Source organism: Anolis sagrei, chromosome 4, assembly GCF_037176765.1.
Source record: "Anolis sagrei isolate rAnoSag1 chromosome 4, rAnoSag1.mat, whole genome shotgun sequence".
In the NCBI taxonomy this organism is placed as follows: Eukaryota; Metazoa; Chordata; class Lepidosauria; order Squamata; family Dactyloidae; genus Anolis; species Anolis sagrei.
The window spans coordinates 31,854,724-31,872,309 of NC_090024.1; the positions used below are offsets into that span (position 1 = coordinate 31,854,724).

General features: G+C 37.1%; 1 protein-coding gene across 1 annotated transcript in view; it reads left to right on the forward strand.

Annotated features, from left to right (window-relative positions):
• The window catches only part of STK3 (serine/threonine kinase 3), a 130,019-nt gene that overhangs the window by 70,194 nt on the left and 42,239 nt on the right, over window positions 1–17,586 (forward strand). The window contains exons 9-10 of the mRNA XM_060775654.2: window positions 7,755–7,956; window positions 16,126–16,301. Of these exons, the coding sequence (XP_060631637.1) occupies window positions 7,755–7,956; window positions 16,126–16,301 (378 nt within the window). The remainder of the gene's footprint in view (window positions 1–7,754; window positions 7,957–16,125; window positions 16,302–17,586) is intronic.

A 17,586-nucleotide genomic window follows, 5' to 3' on the forward strand; every position in this document is an offset into this window, starting at 1 on the left:
AATGGTTTTTCCATGTGAAAATGATACCATGTTAAAGAGATGCAATGGAATTCCTTATATAGGGTTATGGGATACATGGAGGACTGCAGCAGGAGGAAAAGGAAATATCAGTGGTTTTGGCAGAAAGAGAGGGGAATCCATACATTTCATTCTGTTGAGGCAAGATACATGGATGAACACTTTACCAAGAAAACACTGTGATAGTATCACATTAGTGTTGCCATAAATTGGAAATGACTTGAAGGCACACATCTACAAAGTATAATGTATGAGTATAGTTAGTTTGTGGTAATCTGGTTTAACAGTTTTTGAAGATTTAGACAATAGAATGTTTGGAAATAATACTTGATTTGTTGTACCTTAATTTTAGATGCTATGTTATAATTTGTTCTTATATGCTGGTTTATTATTTTTTCTTATTATTGTATGTATTGGTTGTTGTATTGAAGCATTGAATGTTTGCCTTTTTGAGATTGGAAATCCACCCTGAGTCCCTTTGGGGAGATAGGGCAGAATATAAATAAAGTTTTCATTATTTTTTATTATTATTATTAAATATAGGAGGTTTATTATTTATTTTGCAGTATTTGTATACCACCCTTCTCAACCCCGAAGGGTACTCAGGACAGTTCATAGATTTATTTACTGTAACTTTTTCAGTTCCATTAAAAATAGTGGCAGAGTGAAAAATCCACTAAAATGCTTTTACTCCTAACTTCTTCTTGTGCTGCTGTTTTTTATTACTGTTTTTCATTATGACATATAAACCTACATTTAGCACTATAAATGATGTTTGCTTCTTTCCTTATGTTTAAAGTAGCATAATTAAACATCACACAATATTTTGCTTTTCCATTAAGGAATAAGATAGTTATTTCATTGACTGGTATTGTCTGCTTTGGTCACACTTCCAAACAGTGTTAGCAAAAAACTCTCTTTTCTCTCAAGATGAAACCGTTGTGCTTTGCTGTTCTCTCCTATGTACTCCAGACTTCTTGCTATATCCAGTATTAGTTGCCACTTCTGGAAAGTCAGGGAAATGGAAATTAGTCAGTCAAATTGGTGAAAGCTTGGGGAAGGTTGAGGAAATTGTGATTAATATATATTTGTATAATGGGTTTATTGAAATGTGTCTGCAAGAGGGGAGTCAGCACTTGTAGCTCTTGGAGTACAGAAGCGTGAGATGCAATGTAATGCACATACACTCTGTAATATATATTTTAGAAAAGTTATCAGGTATTATTCACTGTAAAAAAGGATAAAATCGCATTGCATGTGATAGCATCATTTGCTATGCTTTTTCTTGCATCAGGACCATTTTGGCACTCAAACAAACAGGAACAGGTTTCAGTCGATTTGAAAATGTGAATATTTTGAGGAATCAACAAACTTTGGCTGGCTCGCTTTTGTGTGTGTATGTGCCTTTCAAGGCACTTGTTGACTTAGGATTTCTTCAGCAAGGAATACTCAAAAGTGGTTTTATTAATTCCTTTCATTGAAATACAACACATGACACCTGAAATTCGTTAGCAGTTTCCCATCCTACGGCTAACTAGTGCTGACTCTATTTAGCTTCCAAGATTAGATGAGATCTGGTTATGTGTTTTTATTTCATCCTTCTTTCTACCCAGCATTAAGGCTGATTCTTCTACAGTGCTAATGTGCTCCCAATAATTAAAAATCTCACATAGGTTTAGATATATAAAATAGTTCTTTTATTCATGGATTCATTATTATATTTATTTATTCAAATATTTTTATCCTACCTTATATCATAAGATCTCAGGGCAGCATTTAGAGAGAGATGCAAATTAACATTTTTAATAGATGGAAAATTGTTAAAAAAGTCTAAGTGCTCATTAGGCTTCCAAAGATAAAACTACTTACATGTCATAGCAGAAAAGATCCTATAAGAAATATATTGATGCGACAGAGAGGAGGAACCCTCCAGATGTTCTTATGGTTCAGGGACATATAAATAGAGAGGGGTACTCATTCTACTATTAAGACCTTTTAGGATTTTAAATTCAGATACCAGCATCTTGAATTCAGACTGGAAGCCATTTTAAAATTTGGATTACGAAGTAATACTGGAAATTAGATTTATTATGGCTCACAGTTTATTGTGCAGACTTCTGTCCTCCCACAAAACGACATTACAGTATTTCAATTCTGAAATAAATGTTTTGCATTAGGGTAAGAGAGAGAAAGAGAAGGAGAAAGAAAGAGAACCAAATTAAAAAAAGAAAATACTATCAGACCAGTTTTGAAAGATATTTAGCAAAGCAATAATTTTCACTTCAGCCAGTATTTTATCTAAGTGTGTTTTTTTATGGGAACCTTGATGAAACCTTTCAGGCTTTATTTTAGGCTTGATGCTGAAGTGCTGGAAGTCTAAATTTCTACCCTTAAAAGCTGGCATAAACTGAAGAGAAATGTGGGGGATTATATTGTTACTGAATGTAAGGAAAGGGCAGAGCCAAGGCGAATGGAGTCTGCTTGGAACCCAAGGAAATAGATTCATGATGGCACTTCAAGTCAGTCTGGCTCAGGCTGGAATTGATTAAAAGCACTGACTGACTGTAGCATAAGACAGTTACCCAATTACATGTTACCTATGAATTCTCATAGCTAAAACAATCCCTTTAGTACTGAATTGATAATACTTACAAGATTAAAAGTAAAACATTTGAGAATTCTATACATACTACTTCCATATATAAAGAAAGCGGATCACTCCATGTCTTGTGGCTGTGCATATGAAAGAAAAATAGGGAGAGATTTTGCCTTCTGCCACTACCAGAGCAGAGAAACAAAAAATGTAACACCTAGAAAATGAGTTTTGGAAAGAAAATGGAAAGAAAAAAGTAGTGATTATATCTATTATTGATCGTTTTAGAAGAATATGTATAGTGTAATTTTATATTGCTGTTTATTGTAATTATATATGCAAACGAATACATTTCATAATGTGCCTTCTATTAAAATTAATGTTAAATGAATGTGGATTTTTGTACAATTTTAGTGTGGGGAACTAGAGCAAAAAAAAGTTACCCAACTTGTCTGCATTTAGAGCAGGGATTTCTCAACTTTGGGATGTCTGAGGGCTAATTTTCTACCCTGGAATCAAATCCAGAATGCCAAAAAATGTCAAAAATGGGGAAGAGAAACAAGTAAGCAAACAAAAAGAAACAATTGGGTGCAGGTCTACTTCTGGTTTTGAAAAAGCATTATTTTAACATTCAACAGTGAAAGGAATTATATAAGGTATCTAGAATATGGATAATGGAGGAAGATAGGGAGTTCCAGAAAAAACATCTATTTCTGTTTTATTGACTATTCTAAAGCCTTTGACTGTGTGGATCATAATACATTGTGGCAAGTTCTTGGTGGTATGGGGATACCAAGTCACCTTGTCTACCTCCTGAGGAATCTGTATAATGACCACGTAGCAATAGTATGAACAGACCACGGAACAACAGACTGGTTCAAGATTGGGAAAGGAGTATGGCAGGGCTGTATACTCTCACCCAACCTAATCAACTTGTATGCAGAACACATCATGCAACTTGTAAGGCTTGATGAATCCAGGGCTGGAGTTAAAATTGCTGGATGAAACATTAACAACCTTAAATAGGTAGATGATACCACTTTGATGGCTGAAAGTGATAAGGAGCTGAGGAGCCTTCTAACCAAGGTGAAAGAAGAAAGGGCAAAAGCTGGGTTGCAGTTAAACATTTTTAAAAAAAAACCAAGATTATGGCAACCAGACTGATTGATAACTGGCAAATATAGGGAGAAAATGTGGAAGCAGTGACAGACTTTGTATTTCTAGGAGCGAAGATTACTGCAGATGCAGACTGCAGCCAGGAAATCAGAAGACCTTTCCTTCTTGGGAGGAGAGCAGTGACCAATCTCAATAAAATAGTGAAAAGTAGAGAATCACACAGGCAACGAAGACCTGCATAGTTAAAGCAATGGTATTCCCCATAGTAACCTGTGGCTGCTAGAGCTGGACCATAAGGAAGGCTGAGCGAAGGAAGATAGACGCTTTTGAACTGTGGTGCTGGAGGAAAATTCTGAAAGTGCCTTGGCCCTCAAGATCAAACCAGTTCATACTCTAGGAAATAATGCCTGACTGTTCACTTGAGGGAAGGATATTAGAAGCAAAGATTAAGTACTTTGGCCACATAATGAGAAGACGGGAAAGCTTGGAGAAGCTACTGAAGGTGGGGAAAATGGAAGGAAAAAGGTAGAGGGACGGACCAAGGACAACATGGGTGGATGTTATCCTTGAAGTGACTGGCTTGATCTTGAAGGAGCTGGGGGTAGTGATGGCTGACAGGGAGCTCTAGCGTGGGCTGGTCCATGAGGTCACGAAGAGTTGAAAGTGACTTATCAGTTTCATCACCTTGAAGACTTTCAGAATGGGCAATTGACCCTTCTTTTGACAAAGGAATTGCAGCCTATGCAATTCTGGAGAGACTAAAAAAATATTGGCATGTTGCCCACATCTAGTGTAGAGATTATAATACATACTTAATGTATAGGTTGATTTGACATACAGATAAAGGGCAGATTTTGGGACCTAAAATAATGATTTTGACATGGTCTGTGAATATCTTAAGGGTCATTCTATGGCGAAAGGTAAACACTGCTTCATGTTCTGACTGCCACCATCACTATTTTCCTTCCCAGACATTCAAAAATGTTTATTATTTTTGCATACAGTTTCAACTGTTAACTGTGTTTTTAACCAGTTAACAGTTAATGTTAAAAATAATATAATACTTAAGCTCTTAAAATGACCAAAACCCCCACCATTTTAATATTGTGGAGTTTCAAAAAAGTAATAAAATGAAATTTTGTGTAATGAATGCTTAAATTACAATTTTTTGTTGGATAATGGTTAGGGATGTTAACAAGTTGGTCAGAAAAGGTCAGGGAAATAGAAAATGATATTTGGGTGATAACCCAGTATAGTATTCCAAGGGATTACTCAACTCTGAGGAGGAACTTTACAGCAGGTGAAGGCATGCATTGCAGCCGAGCAGGTACCCCAACTTCCCCCACTCTCCTTTGTAGGGTTATAGAAGACGGCAGTGGTGCCATTGTAGCCATCATTTGAAAATGTCTGGTCATCTTAACATCTTTTGATGAAAGGCTTCTTCATATTTTGTGTGTGGGAGCTCCCAAAACAGCACATTTCTGTGGTGTCCTGAGGGGTCTGAGACTGAAAAAAGGTTGAGGAAAAAATGGGTAACTGCTAGGGTCAATGGGTCCCCCAAGGTCTGTATGGAACTCCGCTCCCAGGTGTATGATTCCCTTTTCCATTTTAATGGAAACACAGTTGTCTGTAGGAAAGATGTTTGAATATCCATGCCTTGAGTTGCCCAAGGCAAAGTTCAAAGCTATCATTCGGTTTAACCCGTTTTATGAGAAATGTTTTCCAACATTCTCAGCAGATTAGAAAAAAAGAATAACTCTTCAAAAATATCTATAGAAAGATCAATTCCTGTAAATTCTTAAACACAATTTGACTTGTTATTGCAAACTTGTAGTAAACAAAAGGAGTGCTCTTTTGTGTCGTGATTGTGAAAGGACACAGTCAGTGCTTCCTATGACTGCTCTCCTCTTCCCAAGGAGAGCTGGAATATTTTCTCCATGATGAGGAACATGGCGCTTATTAGTGGTATTTAGATTTTTTTAAGCCATTGTAATATGTAAAGCTGTTTTTCTAAACTTTATGCTAGTGCATGAAAGCAAATTTGGCTGCTCTTATTTCACCCTCAAAGGAGTCTTAAAAATCAAAGAATTTGCTTTTTTACTAAGGCACCTAAAATTAAACACTTAATTGGAAGCTTTTATTCAATCAACAAGCAGTTCTTTTGCATTCTCTTTCTTTTTGGTGTGGTGTAGAATGTGCCCTTGTAAAAGGACTTCAGGCATTGAACAGCATGTAAGTCTTTAAATAGCCGGGATATTGTGCACATCCTCTAAATGTGACTTCAGAAAGAGAGTAGGATTTCCTAATAATGTTTTCAAATATTTCTATTCCATATGGATTTTATGATTCATGAACTGGATTATCATCAGTTCTCTGTTTTACATTCCTGGCACATTACTGCCACTGATTGGAAAGGCTTTTGTATCCTTTGCTGGAATTAACTCTGTTCCATAGTCTCAAAGCATCTGCTCAGCAGATATTTTTCTACAAAACATCAACAGGTTTTCTTCTTGCTCCCTTTATCATAGCTTAGCAAACCCTTTAAGTACATACAAATGAGAGAGTTGACTGTGCCAACTGAGATGGTTTTTGAAGTGATATTGAGTGATTTTTAGATCTCCAGGGTCCTTGTTTGGTAAGTAGAGAAACTATAGCATGAGGTACATTCTTTCTATGCAAAAGGTTGGCAAATCAGTTCTTTTAATGTCCATTTGAAAAGATCTTGGGTAGTAGGTCTGGGAAAGATCATGGCTTGAGGCCTTGGCAAACTGCCACCAGGCAAAATAAACAGGACTAGTGTAAAGCAGATCATCTGTTATGTTTCTGTATTGGGCAATCTTCTCGGTATGCTATTGCTCTCATGTTTTTGATAGTGCTGCATAGGAATTGTGTGCTTGGATGTTAGGAGAGGAAATGGCTGAGATATGAAGCGTTATCTAGATCACGATTTGGGAAACAGGTGGTCCTTCATATGTTGTTGAACTACAGTTCTCGTTTTTCACCATTGCAATGCTGGCCATGTCAGTGAGAACAGTGGTCTAGTAGCCCAACGACTAAGATCTGCTGTGAGAGCAGCATACATAGAGAGAGAAGATGTGGGAGGGCCTTCTCAGCCCTGGAAACCCACTTATGGAATCTCCTCACCTTAAAGGCCTGATTAGTGCCAATGTCTAATGTTAATGCAATATTAAAATATAGCTTTTTTACAAAAGCTTTTGGGCCAACATGATACTATCCCACGTGTAAAGATTTTTTTTTAAAAATGTATTGCTTGATGTTTCTGGATTTTATTTGTAATGTTGAAAATTTTTATTTTCTGATACTTTAAGTTATTGCAGTTGATTTTTATTGTAAAGTGTCCAGAGACCATGCAATACAAAGCAACCTATGTACACACATTTAGATGCACATTGTAGTTGTGTGCCTTCAAATCATTTCCAACTTACAAGGACCCTATGCTGAGCCTAGCTATCACAGGTTTTTTTTCTTTGCAAAATTCAGAGTGAGATTGCCTCCGAGGCTGAGAGATTGTGATTTGTTCAAGGTCACCCAGTGAGTACTTATGGCTGAGCAGGGTTTCAAACTCTAGTCTCCACAGTCATACTCTAACACTAAAACTACTACATTACAGTTGCACTCGCATACTTGCATTCCTCAAACGTCATTTCTGCTCCTCTATTTGCCTAACATTTCCAGAAGGAATGAGCAAGATACACTGAGACACAGACAATGAGGTACTGTATGAAGTTAAAAAGCCACATTTATTTGATTTTGGTGTGGGTAAGGAAGAAGAATAGTAGCGGTATGGAAGTCCTTAATGTAACTTCAATATGTCATAATTACAATGTGATAAAGGAGAAATATTATCTCAGAACACATGTTTCGTTGCATCATAATTAAATGTGATGGGAAACTGGACAAGCAAAGGTATAGAAAATACTAAATTTGTCATTAAAGGTTCTTATGCTGTTAAAGTCAATGTGTTTTTGGAAATTTAAGTATCTGGTTTAAATGTTGCTTTTTGCAGGAGGAAGATGAGCTGGATTCCCATACCATGGTAAAGACTGGCTCTGAGAGTGCAGGCACCATGAGGGCTACTAGTACGATGAGTGAGAGTGCTCAAACAATGATTGAGCACAATAGTACAATGTTGGAATCAGACCTGGGGACCATGGTGATAAACAGTGATGACGACGATGAAGATGAAGATGAAGATGGAACCATGAAAAGTATGTTCCATTTTCCATTCTGTTTAATGCCTTTTACAGATTCTACTCTGCACTTTTTAAGTCATCATAAACACAAACTTGAAGCCAATTATGTTGTGGATTTTGTAAAAGAATGCATGTGTTGACATCCTGGGAAAAGAACTAGTTCATACAGATATTGTCTTCATTCTGAGTTTGTGCAGATATTTGTACTTGACTGTTGTTCTTACATTTCCCTGCCAATAGTTCTTTTCTGGCTTATTTGCATGAACTTCAAAAAAGAAATCACCAACTAGCAAAATTCCACAAACACCTGGGTTTCTTCTGCAAGATGACTTAAGACTGCTGGATTGTTGTCTTCAAAGTATTAGTTGTACATCAGCAAAACAACAAAACTTTATTTATATCCCACCCCATCTTCCCGTGGGGACTCATGCTTTATACTGTATTATGGTAATTAATCTATGTTTTTAAAAGGTTGTTTTTAAAAGGTTACTTCCATGATATTTTAATGCTGGATAACTGGGAAAACGTGTGTTATAGATCTATGGAATGTTTTTATTAAGGTCATGTACAGTAGAGTCTCACTTATCTGAAATAAACGGGTCAACAGAACGTCGGATAAATAAAATGTCAGATAATACGAAGTCTCCTACTGTTATCTGTCCAATGCGGTGCTAGACACCTAGAATACTAACAACAGGGACTCAGAGGGTTAAGGCAAGGTAACACCTCAGGACTAGAGCTGCCCAGCAGGAAGTGCCCGGATGCGGAAGAGAAACGTGAAAATCACAGAGGGAAGGAGGGAGGATGCTTCTGCTTCCAGTCCTGCCTCTTTTTCCCCTTTCCTCCCTTTTCCTCTTCCTCCTCGTCTTGCCTTTTTCACTTCTTGAGAATGGAGAGAGAGTTGGGGAGTGCTCATTTAATTGAAGGAGAAATGTTGTGGGAAAGGGGGAGGGTTGTATAAGAGCGTCGGATAAGACAGAATATCGGATAAGCAAAGGTTGGATAAGCAAGACTCTATTGTATGTGCTACACAGACTATGTCATTTCATCAGGGAATATATGGCTAGTAATTTGACCAAACATTCGGTGTTATATAGATATTACAGGATAGCCATACAAATCGATAACTAGAAATTATGTCTGAAGATAAATTAGGGTTTTCAGTGGGGGAGGGGGGGTTGTTTTTTGTTTTTGTTTTGTTTTTTTACTAAAAGGACATTGATTTAACCAAATACTCTTTTCAGGAAGTATTTTTTACTAATGTGATTGATCTGATTCTTTGTCATTTTTGTCATTTGGATTTAAATCCAGTCCCTAGATCAATTGGATAGACCAGGCATGGACAAACTTCGGCCCTCCAGGTGTTTTGGACTTCAACTCCAGAAATCCCAGCCATCTTACCAAATGTTTGGAATTGAGGGAGTAGAAATCCGAAACACCTGGAGAGTTGAAGTTTGTCCTTGCCTGAGGTAGACAAACATTAAGGCAACTTACATAAGTGTTGATCTCCTGAGTTGCCAATAATTCACTGCATCTATTCTAACTCAGATTAATAGTCTCATTTAGGTAGTTTCATGTTGACTGCTTGCATTCTGCGTCCATTAATATTAAGTGCCTTAAAATAGTTAATGAAGTCTCTTAAATCAAAGTAATCTTTTGAATAAATGTGGTGCTGGATGAAATCAGGACTTCTTTCAACACATTCACCTTTTTTGAACTGAATAAAATAGTGCACTTTTTGCAATATCCCAGCTGTAGGCAAGATAAAATCAAGTAGTGTAATTGAACTCAGGTCATAATTGCAGGCTATATGCAGCGTGTTTTGGAAATGCAAAATAACCCTCTGATAGTTGTCTTGTTATGTGTTAGAACTGTACAGTCTACACCTGGGATAAACTGAGGCAACTTTATGCTGTATTAAAGTCTAACAAGTTCTAAGCACTTTTCTGTATCTTAGAAACAGTCAAGTTGTGACTTGTATAACTGGAGCTGGCTACTCGAGTCAATGTTTTATTAATTTTGTTGTGGTTAATGTATGGAAGACCAGAAATTTTACCTTCATGTAAAAGAAAATAAATAGTTCTGTTGATGAGTGATGCCTCTGAGTAGTATGATTCATCCCATTAAACACTTAATACATGTTTTAATTTGTCTTTGATGCTGAAATAGGTATTTCCTTTATAAACATTGTGTTTAATGGCAAGTTTTATGACCCAGCTCTTGAAGCAATCAAATTTAACATATGTGGAAGGGTATTTATAAGGCGTAATGAAGCTATTTTTGTGCCGAGAAAATTTAAGGGTACTAAGGAGAACAATGAAAAGATTGCTCTGGAGGGGAGTGTCTTTACTATAGAGATACACATAGGTTTCCAGGCCATTTTGTATATGAAATAAATACTGTACAGCTCAGAATGTTTTATAATATAGAGCTTCAGAATGGAAACAAACAAATATACAATCCCTTCTTCCACATTTAAAATGGTTTGAGTAAACCACGAGGCATGGAAATGTAGGCCTTAAAACACACCAGCTAGTTTGCTTTGGTCTGCCAGGGTAGAGTGTGGAGATGTATTGGTCAGAAAACTTCAAGATAGTAGAAGATGCTGGAGCCTTTTCTTCCTTAGTTTTGTCCCCTACTTGTACAAGGAAAATGAGCTTGTGTGCCATGACATGGCAGGTAGGGGAAGTAAGGACCAGAAGAAGAATGAGATCTTATTAATGCAACATCTTACATCTTTTGTAGCTTTAAGGGTTCAGTGAGCATCCTTTGGGTTCTTCTATTCTAGAGCAATAGCCCATCCATGCTCTGTCTGCAGTAGTGACAAGCCAGAAGCCAGCAGAAAGCTTACAAAAAGGCTACAGCTCATCTGTATTGTTTGCCCTTGGCATATTTTCTCTGAGCTATTTATGCAGGTTGCAGACAGTCAATCCCACATTTTGTACCAATTATAGTTCTTTTAGGTTCCAATCAACATATGAAATGCAGTGACTCATAAATCTGTCGCGTTTCAAACCCTGCAGATTTTTCTTAGCTCAGTACTGTATCTGATTGTATATAGCATTGTGGGAAAACATTTTATTAATCATGTTGGTAGAGCTGCATTCTAGTGGAAACAAATGCAGGTCAGAGAGGCAACATTTGGAAGTATTCAGAATCTGGTGGTCTTTGTAATATTTCGAAGACAGCAGGCCCCTACAAACTGGGACTTCATTTTGGCTCAGTCTCTTTACATAGTTCTTAAAGTGTATATATTGTTGGGTAGTACATTTTAAAATGACATTCTAGCAGAAAGTCTCACAACTGCAAAAATAAATGTATTTGGTCAGAAAGGGAATTTTCTTCCTCTCTTAGCAGTGTGAAAATATTTGACATCTTTAAAAAGCTTTGCTAACATTAGATTTTGTGTATATGTTCTTCAAATTCTCCAAATTTTCCTGCTCAAGGACAAAATAAATAACATTAACAAGTTCTTTTTTGTTATTTATAGGCACCCATACTTTGAGGCCCCTGGGCTCTGTGACAAAAAAAAAAAAAGTTAAAACATATTTTTTTCCTTAACAAAAGAGGGATTTGTTCCCAAATGGAGCTGAGATCTGGAGGAGAACAAAACTTGGCCTAACATTTAATATGCAACCTAGCAATAAATAATACTATGTTTTTCTGTCTTAGGATTTTTTAGAGAGTGGAGATGTATGTTGCTCAACAATTGAAATCAAAGATATCAAAAGTTGGTGAGAAAAAGGATGCACTATTTTGCGAGGGAAACAAATCAAATTTTCAAATAGGCAATTGAGTCTTTCAGTGATGACCAGAAAGTTTGCCAGGCTGCCCTTAATTTCCCACAGTTACATCAGGCTTTAATTTGGAAGACCGTCTTACTAAATATTGCTACTGATCTTGTTATAAATCCTTCTCTGTTTTCAGTGTCGTCACAAAGTATTTAAAAAGTTTTATACACTTCAGATTTTCAGGCTTTTTGATGTTCCTTCATGATGAAAGTGGCTGCTTCTGTATGCCATTTTCTTGCCTTCCACCTTGCTTGCTACCTTTTATTTTTCAGTATCATTAAAACAGAAGGAACATAAAGCACATATTGTATATGGAAGAAAAGGTGAAAACCATTCCAGAGAGCACAAATGAACATTGAATTTAATATTTTGGCGCTGTGTTATATAATTTCGCTATCAGAGATTTTGTATGTTGACAGTATATAATAAATTAATTTAGGATTGTGGCTTGGTAGGTTTGGTTTAGGATCACCATAATTCAGAAACCATTTGAAGGCACACAACAGCAGCAGCAGCAGTAACAACAATAACAACAACATCTATTACGCCAAGGAAATAGCTCTTCAAGATCTCAAGCAGATATATTTTCCCCTCCCCTTTTATTTCCCATTCTTTTATCTATACCTGCCAGAGACTGAATCCAGGAGTTTCTGCATGCAAAACATGTTCTCTCCTTAAAGTGACAATTCCCACTGTTCTTGACGGAGTTCAACACTTTTCAGGGATACTAGCAAGGAAATTTCATTTGCAAACATGGCAGTGTTAGAGCTACAAGCGTTGGTCTTCACCTAAAAAATACCCACACACCCACTGCCATCAAAACATTTTTAGTTGGAAATGCTTTTAGTGAATATGTTTGTCCCAAATTTTATTCTGAATAAACCAGTGCTGGAATTGATTGAGCAACCTTAGCAAGTCAGAGATTAGCCTTTAATGTGCAACTTTACATTTTGTGATCACGATCAAGTGATGTCAGCAGAATTCCACGGTGTATTATTCTAGTGATAGAAATGAATATCAAGAAGTCAGTGAGGCATGACTTTCACTTCCTGTAGTAATGTTAGCTATTTTTAGGAAAGCTGTCTTCCAAACAACGTTTAAATAGTTTGTAAGATTAGCTCAGAACATATGTTGGAGTAATTCATTTACAGTTTCCTTGTGAGCCCAGGATTCTGTCTTGCTGTTCCAGAAAATAAAATTGTCCTTAGAACCACTCTTTCGTTTTTAGGACTTTGCTGTTCAATTTGACACCAGTGAGATTGTTTAGCTTGTTTGGGCATCCAGGTTGTTATTCTTTTGGTGGCAGGTTCTTAATGGTGGGCTTGTCAAACTTAAAAAAAATTACAAATTGTTTCTTTGGGAAGTATAATTATTTAATGTAATGTACTATGATAAATCGGTGCTGCTAATGGTTTTTGAGCATTCATTTCAAATTATTCTACTATTGAAATATGCGTTATTAGCTGTCAGGCAGTCAGAAGGCTGGAAATTAATGAAATTATCAGGCGGAGCTATAATACCCAGTGTTATGTAAAATATAGTGATGGCACTTATAAGGTTGAAATAGTTTTGCAGCCTTATAGAGGACCAGTTTTAATATTCCCTCCCTCATGTCACTTTTCATTGTTAGTACTGTTTGTCTTGGAAGTGGGCCAGTGTGAATCTGAAATGGGCTAGTTATGTTCTTAAACATTATTACCATTTTCATATTAGCGGCTGAGAGGTGAGCATAATGTTCTTGTTCAATAGCTTTTGTAACAGTAGGGATGTTATTACAAACAGTACTAAAAACAACTTTTAGTATCCCGTTCATTAATTTTTAAATTTGGTATAGATGGCAGGAGAGAAAGCAAATGAATCTTTGGCCATTGTCTCTTTTCATCGTGTTCTAAAGTGCAGATGATTCAAATGTAGCTCCTTTTCTCCTTCAGGGTTGATGTGATTTGAATCCAATTGCTTCTCTGAAATATTAGATTTTAATGATTTAATTCAGAGTTCAAGTCACCAGAGAAGGAAGGCTCTTTGTAATCATTTTTATTAGAAGCACATTACTATTTAATATGACCTTAATATTTATTCAGAGAAAGATTATATATTTTATTGGAAGATATATATACATTAAATGATTATTCTGAATTGTTTTCAGATTTGTTTTCAATGAATAAAAATAGTAAACCTTGCCTTCAAGTACAGACACTTCCTACTTATGTGCAGATCCTTTTCCTGCTCCATATCCACAAAAGTTCTAGAACAGTGCTTCTCAACCTTGGGTCCCCAGATGTTTTTGGCCTACAACTCCCAGAAATCCCAGCCAGTTTACCAGCTGTTAGTATTTCTGGGAATTGTAGGCCAAAAACATCTGGGGACCCCAGGTTGAGAACCACTGTTCTAGAACATAATTAAGGGTTGTATAATTAGTATTCATGATTATAGCTTTACTTAGGCTATATGTTTAACAAATGCTTTTAAGAAAAAAATGGAATCTACTTTAAACCTATGAAACTTAATGAACCTCAACTTTCCATTTTGTCAAAATTATGGAGATGCTGGTTGCTAGGTTCATATCAAAACAGAATATCAAACGATCATGTTTTATGTATTGTCGAAGGCTTTCGGGCTGGAATCACTCAGTTCTTGTGGGTTTTTTCAGGCTATATGGCCATGTTCTAGAGGCATTTCTCCTGACGTTTCGCCTGCATCTATGGCAAGCATCCTCAGAGGTGAGGTCTGCTGGAACTGGGAAAACTGGGAAAATAGGGGTTTATATATCTGTGGAATGACCAGGGTGAGACAAAGGGCTTTTGTAAGTTGGGCTAGGTGAATCTTTCCAACAAATGCTACGTTCAGCAAAGGACAAGAGGGATCCTCTCACCACTGCAGGAGTCTACCGTATACATGCAGCTGTGGACAAGTCTACATAGGGACCACCAAACACAGCGCCCAAACAAGAATCCAGGAACATGAAAGGCACTGCAGACTACTCCAACCAGAGAAATCAGCCATAGCAGAGCACCTGATGAACCAACCTGGACACAGCATTTTATTTGAGAACACAAAAATGCTGGACCACGCCAGCATTTTGCAGGCGAAACCACCATGTCAGACTACATGTTACAACCACCATGTCAGACTACACAGAGAAGCTATTGAAATCCACAAACATGTGGACAATTTCAACAGAAAGGAAGAAACCATGAAAATGAACAAAATCTGGCTACCAGTATTAAAAAATTCTAAAATTGCAACAGCAAAAACAGCAGAGAGAAAAACAGACAGGGACATCTAATCACCTTTCAAGAAGAGTTTGCTCCAGGCACAGCCAGCCCATTGTATGCTAATCAAGGTGGTCAGTCGAAAGATTCACACCTAGCCCAACTTACAAAAGCCCTTTGTCTCACCCTGGTCATTCCACAGATATATAAACCCCTTTTTTCCCAGTTCCAGCAGACCTCACCTCTGAGGATGCTTGCCATAGATGCAGGCGAAACGTCAGGGGAAATGCCTCTAGAACATGGCCATATAGCCCGAAAAAACCCACAAGAACTGAGATCATGTTTTTTGAAACCTCAGGTCAGAATTCACACATGAATTTGTAAGTGGGAAATAGAAATGAACTATTTTGTAATGTTAGTATTCAGCAAAGATCTTCTGTTATGGCACTATATAGGAGAGCAGAGGAGCAAAGTGGCTGATGTGCATTGGGACGGATGCATGATAGGACCCAACATGTGTTGGGCCACATGTTATGGAGTCCCAATATGCATTGGTAGGTACTGGTAGACATTTGCAGGTGTCCCATTATGCATCTTCATAATTCACTAACTGGCCTCCTTAGCACCATTGTCATGCAGCTGAGGGTAGATCTGCACTGACCCATTACACCTGGGTCAATATGACATGGTGTATGTTGGATCGACCCTACTCAGTGGCAGAGAACATTGTTTGGCAACATTGGATATCCACTCTTTTCATCCCCTGGCCTCCATATTCTGAGATTATTTTTTACTAAACTTAAAAAAAAAATCTTGTGTAAGTGACCCCACATTCAAGATGATTTATTTATTTTATTTATTTATCGTGTCAGGAGCAACCAGACAATTGTATTACATTTCTAACAGAACAAAACTAACAAACAGACAAAAAACACAAAATTTGCAAGCTAGTTAGTTGATTAAATGTCCTTTGAACAATATTTGGCCACTTGGAGTGCCTCTGGTGTTGCAGCAAGATGATAAAAATAAGCATGGTGAAGGAAGGGGTTCGCAACCTTGTTTCTCTATGTAAAACATCTTATGAATTTTAATAAAAGTGGTCTGGTTGTTGGCAAAGAAACCAGAGGTATAATTTATATAATTTACTAATTTTAACTACCACTTTCTGATTTCCAAATTAGGAAATGCTACATCACCACAGGCCCAGCGACCATCCTTTATGGATTACTTCGATAAACAAGATTCCAAGAATAAAAGCCATGAAAACTGCAATCAAAATATGCATGAATCATACCACATATCAAAGAATGTCTTCCCTGATAACTGGAAGGTTCCTCAAGATGGTGACTTTGATTTCGTAAGTACTTTTTAAAAGTTTGCTTTCATGATGAGCTTACTGTTTTCTGTATTATCAGTGTAGTTTTTCATAAATTCATATTGTACTGCACTGGTTCTCAGACAGTGTTCTGCGGAGCCATAGGCACAGTCAGGGGCTTCGTGAAGGCCCCTTGCCCCCCCCCCCGCCCCAGTCTAGGAAGCACGTGGCTTGTGGAGCCCTGCTTCCATCAGCGTAGCCTCTCTGTATCCACCACCATGGCCTACAAAGCCTCTTCTTCTTAAGAGCCTTCCATTCTCCTTAGGCTTCCATCTGCTCCTGTTGTTGTTGTTTTTATTGCCCTGAGTGACCATCTGTTGAGAGTGCTTTGACTGTGTTTTTCCTTCTCGCAGAAGGGGGTTGGACTAGATGACCGCTGGGGTCTTCCACTGAAATACTGTTAAGTTTATGTTGGTTAAAATTGTTCTTCATTTTAAATATTGTATTTCTATATTTCTGTGTTTCTGTCTTTCTTTCTGTCTTTCTTTCTTTCTTTCTTTCTTTCTTTCTTTCTTTCTTTCTTTCTTTTGCACTATAAGAATTTGTTCATGCTTTTTTCAGTTGTTTACACAGACATTCTCCATTCATCTGCTATTGCCCTGGCCCATCTATCAAATTTTAAAATGCAATGCAACCCCAGTGTCCCAAGAGTTTCTTAGGACTCTATGAGAAACTTTTCCTTCAAAAAGGGGTCAGCAGCTTTAAAAGTTTGAGAACTCCTGCTATAGATAATTCTTACCAGTGAGTCCATTTTCTAAGAACAATGCATCATAGTCTCAGTGTGGAATGGAATGGGATTTGTGGTTGTTGTTGGGTTTTTCTTTGTTTTGCCAGAAACAGATTCCTCAAGGTAGTTTCTCAATGAAGCCATACTGTAAATACCATATTTTGCAATGAATTGCCCATTCCCTCCACCTTTCCTCTTCTCTTGGGAGCCTGTCTCAGTATTGTGTATATCTTCCTAATTTAGTATAAACTAACTGTCGATATACCTCATTCATTTTGAGGTATTACATCATATAATGCCCACGTTAATTTACCTAAGTAGAAGTAGATTTTTCTTTAGTTTCTAAGTCTCAAACCAGTCTCTTTTATATTTTGGAAAGCTTTTATATTTTGGAGACTCTTAATGTCCTGGTCTTGTATTTTTTAAAACATTAGACATATTCAGTTGGTTTCTGGTGTGTGCACTTTGTATATAGGAACATTTTTATTAGCACATTTATCTGTCTGTATTATTCTTTGGAAATAATACGTGAAACTGTGG